General features: G+C 43.4%; 1 protein-coding gene across 12 annotated transcripts in view; it reads right to left on the reverse strand.

The window, feature by feature from the left end:
• LOC109891417 (ral GTPase-activating protein subunit beta) overlaps window positions 1-18,825 on the reverse strand; it is a 55,980-nt gene that overhangs the window by 20,630 nt on the left and 16,525 nt on the right. For 8 of the 12 annotated variants that reach the window (XM_020483943.2, XM_020483938.2, XM_020483936.2 and 5 more), the window contains 11 exons: window positions 18,488-18,639; window positions 18,075-18,291; window positions 14,370-14,571; window positions 13,966-14,133; window positions 13,109-13,223; window positions 12,592-12,739; window positions 12,013-12,077; window positions 11,553-11,691; window positions 6,342-6,475; window positions 5,816-5,998; window positions 5,002-5,153 (listed from right to left, as the gene is read on the reverse strand). In XM_020483943.2, coding sequence (XP_020339532.1) covers window positions 5,002-5,153; window positions 5,816-5,998; window positions 6,342-6,475; window positions 11,553-11,691; window positions 12,013-12,077; window positions 12,592-12,739; window positions 13,109-13,223; window positions 13,966-14,133; window positions 14,370-14,571; window positions 18,075-18,291; window positions 18,488-18,639 — 1,675 coding nt within the window. The remainder of the gene's footprint in view (window positions 1-5,001; window positions 5,154-5,815; window positions 5,999-6,341; window positions 6,476-11,552; window positions 11,692-12,012; window positions 12,078-12,591; window positions 12,740-13,108; window positions 13,224-13,965; window positions 14,134-14,369; window positions 14,572-18,074; window positions 18,292-18,487; window positions 18,640-18,825) is intronic. The other 4 variants (XM_020483944.2, XM_020483939.2, XM_020483934.2 and 1 more) reach the window with 2 other exon arrangements.

The following is an 18,825-nucleotide window of genomic DNA, read 5'->3' on the forward strand; positions in this document are numbered from 1 at the left end:
GGGCTGAGTCACTGGCTTGCTGGGGCTCTCTCATGCCGTCCCTGGAGGGGGTGTGTCACCTGAGTGGGTTGATTCACTGTTGTGGTCATCCTGTCTGGGTTGGCGCCCCCCCCCCTTGGGTTGTGCCGTGGCGGAGATCTTTGTGGGCTATACTCAGCCTTGTCTCAGGATGGTAAGTTGGTGGTTGAAGATATCCCTCTAGTGGTGTGGGGGCTGTGCTTTGGCAAAGTGGGTGGGGTTATATCCTTCCTGTTTGGCCCTGTCCGGGGGTGTCCTCAGATGGGGCCACAGTGTCTCCTGACCCCTCCTGTCTCAGCCTCCAGTATTTATGCTGCAGTAGTTTATGTGTCGGGGGGCTGGGGTCAGTTTGTTATATCTGGAGTACTTCTCCTGTCCTATTCGGTGTCCTGTGTGAATCTAAGTGTGCGTTCTCTAATTCTCTCTTTCTTTCTCTCTCTCGGAGGACCTGAGCCCTAGGACCATGCCCCAGGACTACCTGACATGATGACTCCTTGCTGTCCCCAGTCCACCTGGCCATGCTGCTGCTCCAGTTTCAACTTCCACCTGACTGTGCTGCTGCTCCAGTTTCAACTGTTCTGCCTTATTATTATTTGACCATGCTGGTCATTTATGAACATTTGAACATCTTGGCCATGTTCTGTTATAATCTCCACCCGGCACAGCCAGAAGAGGACTGGCCACCCCACATAGCCTGGTTCCTCTCTAGGTTTCTTCCTAGGTATTGGCCTTTCTAGGGAGTTTTTCCTAGCCACCGTGCTTCTACACCTGCATTTCTTGCTGTTTGGGGTTTTAGGCTGGGTTTCTGTACAGCACTTTGAGATATCAGCTGATGTACGAAGGGCTATATAAATACATTTGATTTGATTCTGTAATCGCTGCCAAAGGTGCTCCAACAAAGTACTGAGTAAAGGGTCTGAATAGTTACGTAAATATACTTTCAGTTTTGAATTGATAAATTAGTAAACACTTCTAAAAACCTGTTGTTGCTTTGTTGTCATTATGGGGTAGGGTGTGTAGATTGATTTAAATGTTTTTTCCCCCCCCCCTCTCAATTTTAGAATAAGGCTGTCAGGTAAAGAAATGTGGAAAAGTCAAGGGGTCTGAATACTTTCCAAATGCACTGTATACACCCCTTCAAATGAGTGGATTCAGCTATTTCAGCCCGTTGCTGAAAGGTATACAAAATGGAGCACACAGCCATGCTGTCTCCATAGACAAACATTGGCAGTAGAATGGCCTCGCTGAAGAGCTCAGTGACTTAACGTGGCACCGTCACAGGATGACACTTTTCCAACAAGTCAGTTTGTCAAATTTCTGTTATTATATAGTGCTGTTATTGTGAAGTGGAAATGTCGAGGAGCAATAACGGCTTAGCCGCAAAGTGGTAGGCCAACACATGCTCGCAGAACGGGACCGCCGAGTGCTGAAGTGTGTAAAAATAGTTTGTCTGTGGTTGCAACACTTACTACAGAGTTCCAAACTGCTTCTGGAAGCAACGTCAGCACAATAACTGTTCGTCAGGAGCTTCATGAAATGGGTTTCCATGGCTGAGCTGCTGCACACAAGCCTAAGATCATGTAATGCTAAGCGTCAACTGGAGTGGTGTAACCAAAAAATAAATGCATAGTGCAAACTAACGCTTGGTGGAGGAGGAATAATGGTTTGTGGTTGTTTTTCATGGTTCGGGCTTGGCCCCTTACTTCCAGTGAAGGGAAATCTTAATGCTACAGAATACAATGACATTCTAGACAATTCTGTACCTCCAACTTTGTGGCAACAGGTTGGGGGAAGGCCCTTTCTTGTTTCAGCATGACAATGCACCCCTGCACAAAGCAAGGTCCAAACAGAAATGGTTTGTTTTGCGATCGGTGTGGAAGAGCTTGACTGGCATGCACAGAGCCCTGACCTCAATCCCATCGAACACCTTTGGGAAGAATTGGAACGCCGACTGCGAGCCAGGCCTAATCGCCCAACATCAGTACCCGACCTCACTAATGCTCGAGGCTGAATGGAAGCAAGTCCCCTCAGCAACGTTCCAACATTCAGTGGAAAGCCTTAGAAGAGTGGAAGCTGTTATAGCGGCAAAGAGGGGAACAATTCCATATTAAATGCCCAGGATTTCGTAATGAGATATTTGACAAGCATACTTTTGGTCCACATACTTTTGGTCATGTAGTGTGTGTGTGTGTGTGTGTGTGTGTTATGTCTGCTATGCATAATGCAAAGAACGAACAACGAAGGGCCTCGATCCTTCCATTGCCATTTTGTACCTTTTCACTAAAGGTGCATCTTCCATATTTTATAGTGAGTGGATCAATGTTTCACTGCATTACCACGACATCCAGGCTCCAATAGGTGTGGATACTGCATTACCACAATATCCAGGCTCCAATAGGTGTGGATACTGCATTACCACGACATCCAGGCTCCAATAGGTGTGGATACTGCATTACCACGATATCCAGGTTCTAATATGTGTGGATAGTGCATTACCACGATATTCAGGCTCCAATATGTGTGGCTGGTGCATTACCACGATATTCAGGCTCCAATATGTGTGGATAGTGCATACAGCCCAACAAGATGTAAATAAGCATGGATACTTGTCGTGGAAGATTCAGAATTTGTTGGTAACATATGTAAGATGTTTTATATTCATCAAATGTGTGTAAGTTACTTCACATCAAAATGGTATTTTGTATAATACTGTGGCGAGGTTGCAGTTATCTGTTCTATATCAAGACTAAGTTGCATGGGCCGCTGAGAGGGGAGAGGTCAAAGTGTCATCATGTGTAAACATATCTTTTACTCCCTACCTTTTTCTAGTGGGGAAAGGAGGGTGGCAGTGTCTGGAATCATTCTATGCTCCCTCTAATGTTGTTTCTATCTTAACCTATAGCCTCATTCTCCTCTCCGTGAGTTTGTCCAGGAGTTTGTATTTTGAGTTGGTTGTATCTAAATGACAATTTGATATATGCCTGTTGATTTGGAGGATTGGTTTATGGTTCTGGGGTTTGGGAAAGGAGACAAAGCTGAACGATGAATTATGTCTATGCTGTCTGACTATGTGTGATCTTTGCTATAAAGGATCCCATTTTGCCATTGTGTGGGGACTCTCAACTTTTCATTAGAGATACTGAACTGTTGAAAGTCAAAATGCTATAGAACTTATATGATTAAAGATGGACTTTTATAACTAACTCTGACTTGTGTGTGTGGTTTGCTCCCATGATTTGGTAAATAGAGGACATTTCCACGACATAATGCATACAGCCAGTGGTGTAAAGTCCTTAAGTACTACTTGAGTACTTTTTGGGGGTATTTTTGACAACTTTTACTTCAAAACATTCGAGAGAAAATGTACTTTTTACTACATTTTCCCTGCCACCCAAAAGTATTCATTTTTAATGCTTAGCAGGACAGTAAAATGGCCTAATTCACACACTTACCAAGAGAACATCCCTGGTCATCCCGACTGCCTCTGATCTGGACTCACTACACACATGCTTCATTTGTAACTGATGTCTGAGTGTTGGAGTTTGCCCCTGGCTATCTGTAAATAAAATTTAAAAGGGCAAATTGTGCCATCTGGTTTGCCTAATAAAAGGAATTTGAAATGATATATACACACGTCTACTTCTGATACTTAAGTATATTTGAGCAATTACATTTACTTGTTATACTTAAGTATGTTTAAAACCAAATACTTTTAGACTTTTACTGGTAGACTTTCACTTTTGCATGAATCATTTTCTGTTAAGGTATCTTTACTTTTACTCAAGTATGACAAGTGGCTACTTTTTCCACTAATGCATGATGCCAACAAGGTATAAATAGGTGTGGATACTGCATGATGCCAACAAGGTATAAATAGGTGTGGATACTGCATGATGCCCAACAAGGTATAAATAGGTGTGGATACTGCATGATGCCCAACAAGGTATAAATAGGTGTGGGTACTGCATGATTCCCAACAAGGTATAAATAGGTGTGGATACTGCATGATTCCCAACAAGGTATAAATAGGTGTGGATACTGCATATAACCCAATGGCTTTGACGAAGTAAGACATTTGCGAACAAAGTTATTGTAAACAAAAACTGTATAGCTCCAAAACATGGTTAAAACTATAATTTCGACCTAAGAGGTCCACAAAAACAAGAGGCGGGACGGCCATTTTGTAGTTTAGCTAAAGGGGCAATATGCTGTTTAAACAACAAAGCAGTGAAACCAAAACTTTTGGTGAACAGCTAATGAATGGGGCTTGAGAAAATAAAATCACTCGCAAATTCATAAAACAGAGCTATGGATGCAAGGACTGACCATCCATAAAACCCAAACATGTTTTAAGCATGTTTTGAGGCTCTACAGAAAGTTGTCCCTGTACTTAAACCCATCTAAATTCAGGGCAGCCATGTTTTTGAGAGCAAAAGCAACACTATTGCAGTTGTCCATAGGTATATATTTTGACAAATCTGCAGTAGCAAAGATGATTTACATACTCACCAGGGAAGAGCCCATTCTGTTATCGACAGGAAACTGTGACAGACCAATCAGGACTCATCTCTCGGCATGTCCAATCACCCCGTATATATCTCAGCCAATCATGACTAGCCAGGAAGGATCCTTTCTATCTCCCTGTATAGCAGATTCCTTTCTCCTTGGTTAAACAAGGCTCACCATTTAATAACATTTATATATTTATGGATCCCATACAAGTTTGTAATTAAGGCACATGAAAGTTCTCATGTTCAAGAAGGCATTTATGGGGGGGAAAAATGTAAGAATACAAAATAATTCTAATGGCCCTACTGTGAAGTAGGAACTGGCATCAAACGCCTCAAAACTTGTAACATATCATTAAGTCCAAAAACGGATGTACCAATCACAGATTGCCCATTAAAGAGAGCACCAAAAGGTAATGCAGCTTAATAATAATCTTTCCCTACAGAACCATTACTCCTCTCAGGTGGCCCTCACCATGACAGGGTGGCCTCAGCAGCATCCTTCACCCTCATGGAGGCCGGGTTGTGCTCCTTGTCCCCTTTGTAACGCACTTCCTGGTCACCCGTCTTGGACTTGCTGCCCGATATGCCCAGTTCCACGATCTCCAGGACCTCTATCAAACAGTCCTGCAACAAAACACTATGTCATTGCATGGCACAAAAGTCACCTGGTAAGTTTAGAGTGTTCATAAGTCAGAGAGAACACAAAAAAATTCAGATTAAAATCACGCAATGATGTCAAACGGAGGATTTGTGACTATTTGAACGATTAATGATTCAAAAGGAAGATATGACCTACACTTTTCAAAATTCAAGAAAAGGTTGATATTTGCTTCTTTAGCGATAAACTGTGGTAAGTCCAAAAGGTGGCAGTGCATAAATATGGCAGCCTCCATGCACTACCACAAATGCCTTGTTTTCTAAGTTTGCTGTATTGCAGCTTGCTCTCTGTTACTCTCTTGCATCTGCATTAGCACGTTATACATGATCGCAACTGTAGTTCACAGACTCAAGCAATTTCAAACAACTAAACAGTAGATGGAGCTGATTTCTTCCATCTTTATGTACCTTGGTCATTCTCAGATGGACAGAACAGTAGGAACACAGATTAAGCCTTGTCCTGGACCAAAACACACTCAAAATCAATAAAGAAGGAAATAGCAACCTGAGTAATTGTGGATCAAATGCCTTTGAATAATTTGTTATTAAGATGGCTTTTTAGTCCAGTAGCCTACTGGGCTTAATCTGGGAGACCATCTCCAGATAGAATGTGTTGTGGTCCCTTCTACCTTTTCATTGAGCATGTCAGGGTGTTCTGTCAGCCACACACACAGACACTGGAAGGCTGCCACGATCATAGAGTGGAGGTCTCTGGAGTGGAGGGGGGCAGGCCGGCTGCACTGGTACACGATGTAACCACACACCGAGCTGACCGCACGTTTACGGTCTGCAGACTCCACACTCGTCCTCACCTGAGGAGGAGGGAGAGCCAGCAGTGTTTAATGAACGGCAACTGAAAGGTCTGTTGTAGAATCTCCTGGCTCTTACTCATCTCCATTGCAGTGTTCATTATCATAGCCTTTCCATAGTTGTCTGGCCACCTCATACTGTTTGTTGTTGCCATGACAATTACTAACATGGGAAAGGAAAGAAATGCCGGCTTTGTTGTCCACCATCACCTTATAATGTAGGGTTTTAAATTTCCTTTAAATGGACAATGTAGGTATCGTTGATAGGACCCCAAGTGGGCATATGGAGCAAAAATGGTGGGTTTAAAACATTGCATGCCTAATGAACAGGACCATGGGGCTTTACCTTGGCCAGGCCGGCCAGCAGCTCCAGAGCGGCCAGGGAGATGCTCATGTCAGGCCTCCACTGGGAGTTGAGCCTCTGGGTGACAAGGTGGATGCTGCGGATCAGCAAGCCGGCCGCTGCATCTGTATGGAGAGCTAGGGATATGACCCCCCAGAAGAAAACGCCATACCACGCCATGTCACACAACCACGAGCAGAGAAGGAGAGCTGGGGTTAGTAACTACTGGACCAGGCAGAGCACGTCCAATAAGCATCAGCTACACACACAAAGCAATCGGCATGACGACAGTACTATATGAGCAGTCCTTATGAGGTTGGATATTATGGATGTATTAGGTCAAATACCATGTTCAATTCATTGAAAAATCCTCATTAGAAGACAGACATTTTTCAATTCATGAAATGGCCCCAGCCATTTGTTGGCAATAGAATGGTAGCCAAAACTAGGACAATTTAACCAAACATGCATGTTTCTCTCATGTTCATAATATTTTAATTTTTTTTTAACAATAGAACTGTTTGTTTGTAAGTGTTTCACTTGTCTTTCAGAACCTTAAGAGGTTCAAATTAAGATGAAGGAAAAGCCAACACTTCAAGTAAAATAAAACATGTTTCTGTTTGAAATGAACTTGTCTGAGAAAACCAAGAAATTGCAGTACAGTTGCTGCACACAAGTGGAAGCCTGCATTTAGTTGATGTTCAGCATAGCCATGCATTAGTTATTATGAAAGACATTTGCAGCCAGTCAGTGGGTATAACTTGTGGCTGAATCTCAATTGTATTCTATCCTTGCCTCCTCCACAAAACACATTGGAAAAGATCTGAGGGGAGGAATCTCAGATTTCTGCTCCAGTGTGCTTTGAGAAGGTGACATGAAGGAGGACATGAGGAATCAAGGAAACACAGAGATTCCCTCCAGGTCTAGGCTCATATTCCAGCTTAAATAAAACATGCAAAGGCTGTATACACTAATGCATGCAGTTAAGATATTTATGCACAAGTTGCACATGCTGTATAGCGAGAAGAGCTAGCAAGTGACAGACACACGACCGTCTGCATTCTGATAATATAAGTATCACTGAAAACGACACAGCATCACTGCAAATATGAAAATAATCATTTTTGGGAATCACCTTTACCCAATGTCATACATGTCCACAATACTACTAAAGCATGACTGACAGGAATACAAAAATAAATGAAGACAGTCAACATTCAAAACTATTATAGAAACATTACTGTAAAAGTCTAGCTCAGGGGAATTCAACCTTGGGTCTGCGAAGGTACTGCATGGTGGTCCATAAAAATAGAATCATATTTTTATGAATATCTCTAGCAGGAATCAGATTTTGAATTACATACCTCCTTGTTTCTCAATTCATTATATTGAATAAATTACACTGATTGGAGCTAATTACACTCACTGGAGTGTCTGACATAGGCTTTGAAAAAGCACTCGCTAACAGGTTACCACAGGCTCCCGAGTGGTGCAGCGGTCTAACGCGCTGCATCTCAGTGCTAGAGACGTCACTAGAATCCAGGCTGTATCACAACCGGCCATGATCGGGACCCCCATAGGGTGGCACACAATTGGCCCAGCGATGTCTGTAGGCAGTCATTGTAAATAAGAATTTGTTCTTAACCGACTTGCCTAATAAAAGGTTACATTTAAATAGTGCTGCTGGTAAGGTTTCTTGACTTGGACATACATGTTTGCCAACACATGGCTAAACTTTGTTTAACCAGCTAAACAGCAGCTCTTCTAGCTAATAGGCTGTTAGAGTTACACTTCCTCTTCCTGTTATAATGTAGAGAGGTCAAAATAATGAAAAGATGTCTACCAAATTGATTTTATTTTTATGTTGATTACTTTTTGTCAGCATCTTTAAACCATTAAATGATTTTCAATTAATTAGCGGAACTGTGTGGAAATGGAATTGGCCTAAACCCCTCTACTGTGGACTGAATTGTGTGGAAGTGTTTTACCACCACCACTGTATTACCATAAAGTCCCCCCCATCACCCTGTTGACCTCCACCTCTGCATAGGAATCCCTGGTAACAGTCAGTGTGGGGATTCTATGAACCTGGTTAGCGTTGATTGCATTAGTTTTGGAAGCGGGCTACCTTACAGGGCATGAGCCAGGTGCCCCGTTTTGGAAGCGGGCTACCTTACAGGGCATGAGCCAGGTGCCCCGTTTTGGAAGCGGGCTACCTTACAGGGCATGAGCCAGGTGCCCCGTTTTGGAAGCGGGCTACCTTACAGGGCATGAGCCAGGTGCCCCGTTTTGGAAGCGGGCTACCTTACAGGGCATGAGCCAGGTGCCCCGTTTTGGCTGATGGTGAAGTCGGCTCAAAACAAAAGGTGACGTAGGTTAAGCACGTGAAGTAATGGGAGTAATGGGAGTAATGAGAAGTATTCTGTGTTTTCACACCACACGCAAAAGTGAGTTATTTTGATAAAAATACTTGCTCTGCCTTCCCAGTGAAAACTAATTTGAAAAATCAAACACAGTAAAAGTCAAAAGTTGACACACCTACTACTTTTTCTCTATTATTATTATGCTCTACATTGTAGAATAACAGTGAAGACATCAAAACGATGAAATAACACATATGGAATCACCTAGTAATCAAAATATATATATTTTTAAGTTGAATATATATTTCAGATTCTTCAAAGTAGCCACCGTTTGCCTTGATGACAGCTCTGCACACTCTTGTTATTCTCTCAACCAGCTTCATGAGGTAGACACCTGGAATGCATTTCAATTAACTTGTGTGCCTTGTTCAAAGTGAATTGAGAATTTCTTTCCTTCTTAATCCATTTGAGCCAATCAGTTGCAATGTGGCAAGGTAGGAGTGGTATTCAGAATATAGCCCTATTTGGTAAAAGACCAAGTCCATATTACGGCAATAACAGCTAAAATAAGCAAAGAGAAACAACTACTTGAAGACATGAAGGTCAGTCAATGCGAAACATTTCAAGAACTTTTAAAAGTTTCTTCAAGTACAGTCGCAAAAACCATCAAGCGCTATGATGAAACTGGCTTTCATGCGGACCGCCACAGGAAAGGAAGACCCAGAGTTACCTCTGCCGCAGAGGATAATTTCATTAGGAGGTACCAGCCCCAGAAATTGCAGCCCAAATAAATGCTTCAGAGTTCAAGTAACAGACATCTCAACATCAACTGTTCAGAGAGGACTACGTGAATCAGGCCTTCATGGTTGAATTGCTGCAAAGAAACCACTACTAAAAGGACAGCAATAAGATGAACAGACTTGCTTGGGCAAAGAAACATGACCAATGGACATTAGACTGGTGGAAATCTGTCTTTGGTCTGATGACTCCAAATTAGAGATTTTTGGTTCCAACCGCCATGTCTTTGTGAGACGCAGAGTAGGTGAATGGATGATCTCCACATGTGTAGTTCCCACCGTGAAGCATGGCGGAGGTGGTGTGATGGTGCTTTGCTGGTAACACTGTAAATTATTTATTTAGAATCCAAGGCACAATTAACCAGCATGGCTACCACAGCATTCTGTAGCGAAATACCATCCCATCTGGTTTGTGCTTAGTTGGAGTATCATTTGTTTTTCAACAGGACAATGACCCAAAACACACCTCCAGGCTGTTTAAGAGCTATTTGACCAAGAAGAGTGATGGAGTGCTGCATCAGATGACCTGGCCTCCACAATCACCCGACCTCAACACAATTGAGAAGGTTTGGGATGAGTTGGACCGTAGCGTGAAGGAAAAGCAGCCAACATGTGCTTAGCATATGTGGGAACACCTTCAAGATTGTTGGATTCCAGGTGAAGCTGGTTGAGAGAATACCAAGACTGTGCAAAGCTGTTATCAAGGCAAAGTGTGACTACTTTGAAGAATCTAAAATAAATATATTTTGATTTGTTTAACACTTTGGTTACTACATGAATCCATATGTGTTATTTCATAGTTGATGTCTTCACTATTATTCTACAATGTATAAAATAGTAAAAATAAAGAAAAACCCTTGAATGAGTAGGTGTGTCCAAACTTTTGACTGGTGCTGTATAATTTGAGAGACAAAATGACCATGCGGTGCAGATCACTGTTCGATTTGAGAAGGGCGCTCCTCTACCCCACTTTTGCCTGTGCATGTCACAGGCCATAGCCCTGGTGCACTTAACTGAACTCCCTCAATATCAAGGACTAGTAAATATCTGTTTATTTTTAATTTCTAATACATTTGCAAAAATGTTTAAAAAACTGTTTTCGCCTTGGCATTATGAGGTATTGTGTGTAGATTAATGAGGGAAAAACATTTATTTTATCAATTTTAGAATAAGGCTGTAACGTAACAAAATTTGGAAAAAGGGGTCTGAATACTTTCTGAACGCACTGTATATATATATTTTTTTATCCATTGTTGGACATAAGACTGTAAAAACACCAGGAAATCAGCTCCAAGTGATATACATTTTGGAAATCCGTTCCCATCGTATAGAAATGTAAGCAAGGTTTGAAATGATTATGTTTTAGTCAAATATTATCTGTTTGGGCTTCATGTGGTCAATTTGCCATCTGCAGTTGATGATCCCTGGGCTCTAGTTTACTAAATAGGGAAGGCCTAGAGGTCACTACCTGGGAAGGCCTAGAGGTCACTACCTGGGAAGGGCTAGGCTAAGTAACTGGGAAGGGCTAGGCTAAGTAACTGGGAAGGGCTAGGCTAAGTAACTGGGAAGGGCTAGGCTAAGTAACTGGGAAGGGCTAGGCTAAGTAACTGGGAAGGGCTAGGCTAAGTAACTGGGAAGGGCTAGGCTAAGTAACTGGGAAGGGCTAGGCTAAGTAACTGGGAAGGGCTAGGCTAAGTAACTGGGAAGGGCTAGGCTAAGTAACTGGGAAGGGCTAGGCTAAGTAACTGGGAAGGGCTAGGCTAAGTAACTGGGAAGGGCTAGGCTAAGTAACTAGGAAGGGCTAGAGGTTGGTTGATTGATTGATTTTGGCAGACATGGGTTCAAACAGTATTTATTTTCTTTTAAAATACTTCAGCTGCCCTCAATTGAGCTTCCCTGGCACAATGGCGCCAACTGAATAGTGTCAAAAGTGCATACCCCGCCCACTTGGTACTCAGAGCATGCTCAATGAAACGCTCCAAGAAAGCAAATATTATTTGAACAAGTCTGGATTTTGGAACAGGGCTCATGAATGTGTTCTCCAAGGGGCTCACCGTAGTCTCGGAGGAGGGCCTGGGTGGGCCTCTCTCTGTCAGGGGTGGTGGCTTCAGAGCTGCCCCCGCTGGTGTTGCTGATGCCACTGTTGTTCCTGCTGTGGCTCTTGGCCAGTGCATTGCTGCCATCCACAATGCCCTGTTGGGGTGGCATTGTCACAGTCAGCTCAGATCATTAAAGGGATATTCTACTCAAAAACAACAGATTTTAGTATTTTGTTCATTAGTCTACATAAAACATCTTTGTGGTCTAATGAACAAAATACGTTTGAGTAAAATATCCTTTAAACACAACATTTATGGTGAACTCTTGCCAGGTTTATAACCTCTTTCCTGGTTAAATAAAAGGTTACATATTTGTTTTTACAGGTCTCTCTTAGCTACATGTTTTGTTCAGTTTATATTCTTTTTGGTTAAGTGAGCGTTTCTACAGCGTGGAGAACAAAAGCATTGGTCTCACCACCTCTGCTTGGGCACCAGTGGACTCCAGGAGAGCAGAGTCTTGGACAATGTTGAGCATTGCACCTGTACAGAGAAAAGACTCTTCATTATTATATTCATTCCAGGGTGATTCTGCACTACGTAAAAGAGATAACTGTTTTGGCAGGTTGGTACAGACACTTCCCATGTTAGAACACACACACACAAGCACGCCTCCAAGACACAAATCTGGTTCTCAGTCGCATTTCCTAATGAGGAGGATTAAAACCGCAACTAAATCAGTAGTCAACCTTAATTTTTAAAATGAAACAAATTATTGTTTACAATGATGGCCTACCCCGGCCAAACCCAAACCTCGGATGACGCTGGTCCAATTGTGCGCCACCCTATGGGACTCCCAATCACGGCCGGTTGTGATACAGCCTGGAATCGAACCAGGGTCTGTAGTGACGCCTCAAGCACTGAGATGCAGTGCCTTAGACTGCTGCCTTTATTATTAAATAATAATACATTCAATTTTATAACACACCTCTCATTGTAAAACAACCAAAGGTCAAATGAAAAAAATTATGGGTAGAGAAAGTGAAGATGAACTAACCCAGGATCATCTGTGTGTTGGTGGGGTCCGTCTCCGTCTGGAGCGCTCCTATTAGGATGTTGACCAATCGCAGCTTGAGGGAGACGAAGGAGACAGCCTTGTCGTGCAGAGAGTTGTCGTCATTGCTGAACTTGCCCTCCAAGAGCACCTGGAACATACACATTATACATGTGGTTGACTTTGCACTTAGACAACCGTCAAGAACTACAGGGCATTGCAACTGTTCACTAAAACGGACAGTTCAACAGAAATTCAGTACAACACAAAACATTGAAATAAGTCCAAATCACCATCCATCGATTGTAACTATATGTAAACTATAAGATCCATCCATACCATGTCCTCATTTTATTTGGTGCTAATTTTTTCTATTCATTTAGGGGATAAGGCATATTAGCTGTGTCTACACAACTAATGGTGTGGGACTTCTTGAGCATCTTGAAGACGTTTGAAAACATCTGTCAAACGTTGGTTTTAGACTGATGTTCCTTTCATGACAAGTGAGTAACAGGTTTACCTCTGACTTGACGTTGCCAAAGTGGTGTGGCAGAGGCAGCATGGACATCAGGATGTTGATGGAGGCTCTCCTCAGGTCTGTGGGGTTCACATAGGTCTTAAACTTTGACAGCTCTCTGGAGAGGGGAAAGAACAATTTCATTTAATTCAAATGAAACATTCAAAGGAGTAAGGCTCCGTTCAATGTTGGTCACTTTAGTTCACTTTTAAATATTTGTTATTGAAGTTAAGTGTAACTCAAATGATAAATATTAAAAAAGGAGACAGCAGTCAGATACCCTATTTAACCAACAATCAATCACTGATAAGACTCGTCAAACTATTTCTTACATTGACATTTGAGTTTTTTTCATGCGTATACAGTGAGTTTTGTTAAATGTGTGACACTAAACAGACAAACTTCACCCAAAGAACTAAGAACCCATTTCTGTCAACATTGCATTCCTTATGCATGCAGATGTCCTTAACACAGGCCATTCGACTAATTGTCTATCAAACATCATAAGACTAAATTAGGCAAAGTACATTTCCTGAGGAAAATGCTTCAGCTGTATAAAGCTGTAAAAGCAATATTAGCACAGGAGAGTTTAGAACAACGATATGTAGGGGGAATAACAATAGCAGCTATTCATTCAGCAAGCAAACGTAAAAGCTGGAATGCGCATTTGGAGAAACACCGCCACTGTTCACCCCCAGCCCATTTGTTATTGTTTATAATACATACTTTTCTGTTATATCATGCGTGCAATGATTTCCAATGATTTCCAAGGGGGAAAAAACCTTGTTAGCTGTTTGAGGTCATTTCTTGGTTTGTTTTTGTAATATTGGCAGCTTTAATATAGATGTAGCATTAGTCACCGGTCAGGGAGGATGTTCTCCAGAGCAGAAATGAAGTAGGGGACCACCACGTTGATGCCCTTCAGGTCGGAGCAGAAGAGGGCAGAAGAGTTGAGGATGATGCTGGCCAGGACCGGTCGGCAGATGTAGTCAGAGATCTGGAGGCCCTGAATCAGAACCATGTAGAACCTGGGGGGGGGCGGAGACAGAGAAGGATTTAGTCTGAGTAGAGTTTTTTTAGACAGACCTAGAGTATGATGAACAGCCACATAACTCTGGTCCTGGGGTCCCAAAGGGGTGTATATTCTTGTTTTGCCCCAAATCAAGCTGATGAATTTAATCATGTGTTAAAGCTAGGGCAGAAACTAAAATGTGCACCCTTTTAGGACCAGGATTTGGAAACACTATGTAAAACACGTGGGTACCTGGACAGGTAAACGGGGAGGATCTCCTCGCCGGTCTTCTTGCTGCAGAAGATCCTGCAGAGGGTTCCACAGGCCTCGGCCCGGCCCGACTCATAGTTGTCAGGGAACTCGTTGGCATCGAACATGGGGTTGGACACCATGGTGTCTGTGGACATCAGGGATCCCTGCCTCCTCGGCTCCACGCCTGCCTGAGTGGCCAGGGCTGGGAATGGGGGGGTAGAGGAGAGAGGAAGGGGGTAGAGGAGAGAGAGAAAAAAAACACAATAATGGGGAATGGTAAAGGATAGCGGGTGGGGGTAGAAAAGTGAGAGAAAGTGGAGGGATAGAGAAATTAGGTAGAATTAGAAAGAGGAGAGCGAGAGAGGACAGAGAAGATGTGTTAGGTCAAAGGTCAAAAGCAGACGCCACTTACAATAAGTGGTTATAAAAAGTAGCTGCTTTAAAATGTAAAATACATTTCAAAAGGCAGGGGTCATTCTCCAAAAACAGAGATTTGATTGAAATTGAAAACCTTGGGCAGGCCTCCTAAGCGATTTTACAGGACGCCTCAGTCCAAACTGTGTAAAAAAAAACATCTATAAATACATTTCCGGGAAGGACAAATTCAGTGTAAACTTAAAAACGACAATAAAGTCTCAAATTCAGCTATGCTGACGGCCTGACTGCGCCCATTGCCCCACCAACACAACCTATGCCCCTTTTTGATCCAGAAAACCCCTGAAAGATCAAAGACATCAGTGAGCTGAGAAAACCCCTGAAAGATCAAAGACATCAGTGAGCTGAGAAAACCCCTGAAAGATGCCTCTAAGATCTCGATGAGCTGAGAAATGTTTTCAAACGTTGTGCTAATGGAATGGTACAGAGGATATTTACTATAAAGTCAACTTTTACTTACTTTAAATCGAATCAAATTTATTTATACAGCCCTTCTACATTAGCTGATATATCAAAGTGCTGTACAGAAACCCAGCCAAAAACCCCAAACAAGCAATGCAGGTGTAGAAGCACGGTGGCTATGAAAAACTACCTAGGAAGAAACCTAGAGAGGAACCAGGCTATGAGGCTTGGACAGTCCTCTTCTGGCTGTGCCGGGTGGAGATTTATCCTGACTGCCTTTAAAATGAAAGCTCTACACTCTATAAAAAGTGCTATGGGCCCTGATCAAAAGTAGTGCACTACAGTCGGAAGTTTACATACACTTAGGTTGGAGTCATTAAAACTCGGTTTTCAACCACTCCACAAATTTCTTGTTAACAAACTATAGTTTTGGCAAGTCAGTTAGGACATGTACTTTGTGTATGACATAAGTAATTTTTCCAACAATTGTTTACAGACAGATTATGTCACTTATAATTCACTGTATCACAATTCCAGTGGGTCAGAAGTTTGCATAAACTAAGTTGACTGTGCCTTTAAACAGCTTGGAAAATTCCAGAAAATTTGACATGTTAAAATCAAAAGAAATCAGCCAAGACCTCAGAAAAAAATATTGTAGACCTCCACAAGTCTGGTTCATCCTTGTGAGCAATTTCCAAACGCCTGGAGGTACCACGTTCATCTGTACAAACAATAGTACGCAAGTATAAACACCATGGGACCACGCAGCTGTCATACTGCTCAGGAAGGAGACACATTCTGTCCCCTGGAGATTAACGTACTTTGGTGCAAATCAATCCTAGAACAACAAAGGACCTTGTGAAGATGCTTGAGGAAACAGGTACAAAAGTATCTATATCCACAGTAAAACAAGTCATATATCAACATAACCTGAAAGGCCGCTCAGCAAGGAAGAAGCCACTGCTCCAAAACCGCCATAAAAAAGCCAGAATACGGTTTGCAACTGCACGTGGGGACAAAGATCCTACTTTTAGGAGAAATGTCCTCTGGTCTGATGAAACAAAAATAGAACTGTTTGGTCATAATGACCATCGTTATGTTTGGAGGAAAAAGGGGGAGGCTTGCAAACCGAAGAACACCATCCCAACCGTGAAGCACGGGGGTGGCAGCATCATGTTGTGGGGGTGCTGTGCTGCAGGAGGGACTGGTGCACTTCACAAAATAGATGGCATCATGAGGTAGGAAAACTGTGTGGATATATTAAAGCAACATCTCAAGACAAGTTAAAGCTTGGTCGCAAATGGGTCTTCCAAATGGACAATGACCCCAAGCATACTTCCCAAGTTGTGGCTAAATGGCTTAAGGACAACAAAGTCAAGGTATTGGAGTGGCTATCACAAAGCCCTGACCTCAATCCTATAGAAAATGTGTGGCCAGAAATGAAAAAGTGTGTGCGAGCAAGGAGGCCTACAAACCTGACTCAGTTACACCAGCTCTGTCAGGAGGAATGGGCCAAAATTTTGATTTTGATGATCTGAGGACCCAAACCAAATATTTTCAGTCTCCTGATGGGGAAAAGGTGTTGTCGTGCCCTTTACGACTGTCTTGGTGTGTTTGGACCATGATAGTTTGTTGGTGATGTGGACACCAAAGAACTTGAAACTCTCGACACGATCCACTACAGCCCCGTCTATGTTAAATGGGGGCCTGTTCGGCCGACTTTTTTCTGTAGTCCACAATCACCTCATTTGTCTTGAGCACACTGAGGGATAGGTTGTGGTCCTGGCACCCTATAGGTTGTCTCATCATTGTCGGTGATCAGGCCTACCACCGTTGTGTCGTCAGCAAACTTGATGGTGTTGGAGTCATGTTAGGCCATGCAGTCGTGGGTGAACAGGAAGTACAGAAGGGAACTAAGCACGTGCCCGAGGGAACCTGGTGTTGAGGATCAGCGAGGCAGATGTGTTGTTGCCTACCCTCACCACCTGCGGGGGGCCCGTTGGGAAGTCCAGGATCCAGTTGCAGAGGGAAGCGTTTAGTCCCAGGGTCCTTAGCTTAGTGATGAGCTTTGAGGGCACTATGGTGTTGAACGCAGAGCTGTAGTCAATGACCAGCATTGCCAGGTGCAAAACGGCAGTGTGGAGTGCAATTGAGATTGCATCATCTGTGGATCTGTTGGGGTGGTATGCAAATTGGAGTGGGTCTAGGATGATGACGTTGATGTGAGGCATGACCAGCCTTTCAAAGCCCTTCATGGCTACCGACGTGAGTGCTAAGGGGCGCTAGTCATTTAGGCAGGTTACCTTCGCATTCTTGGTCACAGGGACTATGGTGGTCTGCTTGAAACGTGGGTATTACAGATTCGGTCAGGGAGACATTGAAAATGTCATCGAAGACACTTGTCAGTTGGTCCGCGCATGCCCCGAATACATGCCCTGGTAATCCATCTGGCCCCGTAGCCTTGCGAATATTGACCTGTTTAAAAAAGTCTTGCTCACATCAGCTACTGAGCGCGTGATCAGTTGTCTGGAACAGCGGGTGCTCTCATGCATGCTTCAGTGTTGCTTGCCTCGAAGCGAGCATAAAAAAGGTATTTAACTCGTCACTGGGCAGCTCGCGGCAGGGTTTCCCTTTGTAGTCCGTAATAGTTTGCAAGCCCTGCCACATCCGACGGCATCAGAGCCAGTGTAGTAGGAATTGTTCTAGGTATTATATTTCTATGATAATGTTTCAACATCCCTGGCCTGTTTTTTCACAGCTAAATAAGAGGAGACGATAAAGGAGAGCCAAAGCAAGTTTAGACTATTGAGACGCAAACAATACAAGTCAAACCAGTTTTTGACACTTAACATCCGACCCTGACCTTACCAGTCAAGCTGTTGTCTCGGCTCAGGCCCGTGTGGAGCTTGCAGTGCACCAGCGCGGCGTCAAACAGCCACTGGCCAAACAGATTGAGGACACTGTTGACCTTGGGCCTGGTGGGGGCAGGCAGCGGCCGGGGCTCAGAGCTGGTCAGGTTGGGGCTGGACAAGGGAGAGGTGGAGGACGGCTGGTAGGACACTTTGGGTTGGTGCGTCATGCTCGCCTGGATGGGTAGGGGATAACCAGGAATGAATTAACTGTCAAATGGGCATAGTAAGAACATGAATATTCAGGGACATGAATATTTATTCCTATGATTGTCTGAGGTTTATTTGGCAAAGGGATGCTGTATTTCTCCCATTTTACTCTGATACAAATGGGCCATCTGAGGAAAAAACAACTCTGGAGTAGGAACTTACTGTGGAGGTTTTACTGGCCGTCTTGATGACCCCCGTGGGTTTGTTGCGGCGGCTGTGAGGGGGCGTGGTGTTGGTGGAGGTGGGAGGCGGCGGTACGCTCAGTCTGTTGACGGGGGTGGGTGGGGCACTGTCCGACCGGGGGCGGGAGATACCTGAGGGAGAAAGAGAGCGGAGGACATTCTGGTGTTTCAGGTGAAAACAGTGAGGACCAATGGGGTCCCATTTCCCCTCCACCCATATTTTGGTTACAAGCGCCACTCGGATCAGGGAGGATGTTAGTAACGTCAACATTGGCAGCTCATCATCTTTGAGGTTCACCCTTCCTCCACAAGAGAAAA

Source organism: Oncorhynchus kisutch, linkage group LG5, assembly GCF_002021735.2.
Source record: "Oncorhynchus kisutch isolate 150728-3 linkage group LG5, Okis_V2, whole genome shotgun sequence".
Classification (NCBI taxonomy): domain Eukaryota; kingdom Metazoa; phylum Chordata; class Actinopteri; order Salmoniformes; family Salmonidae; genus Oncorhynchus; species Oncorhynchus kisutch.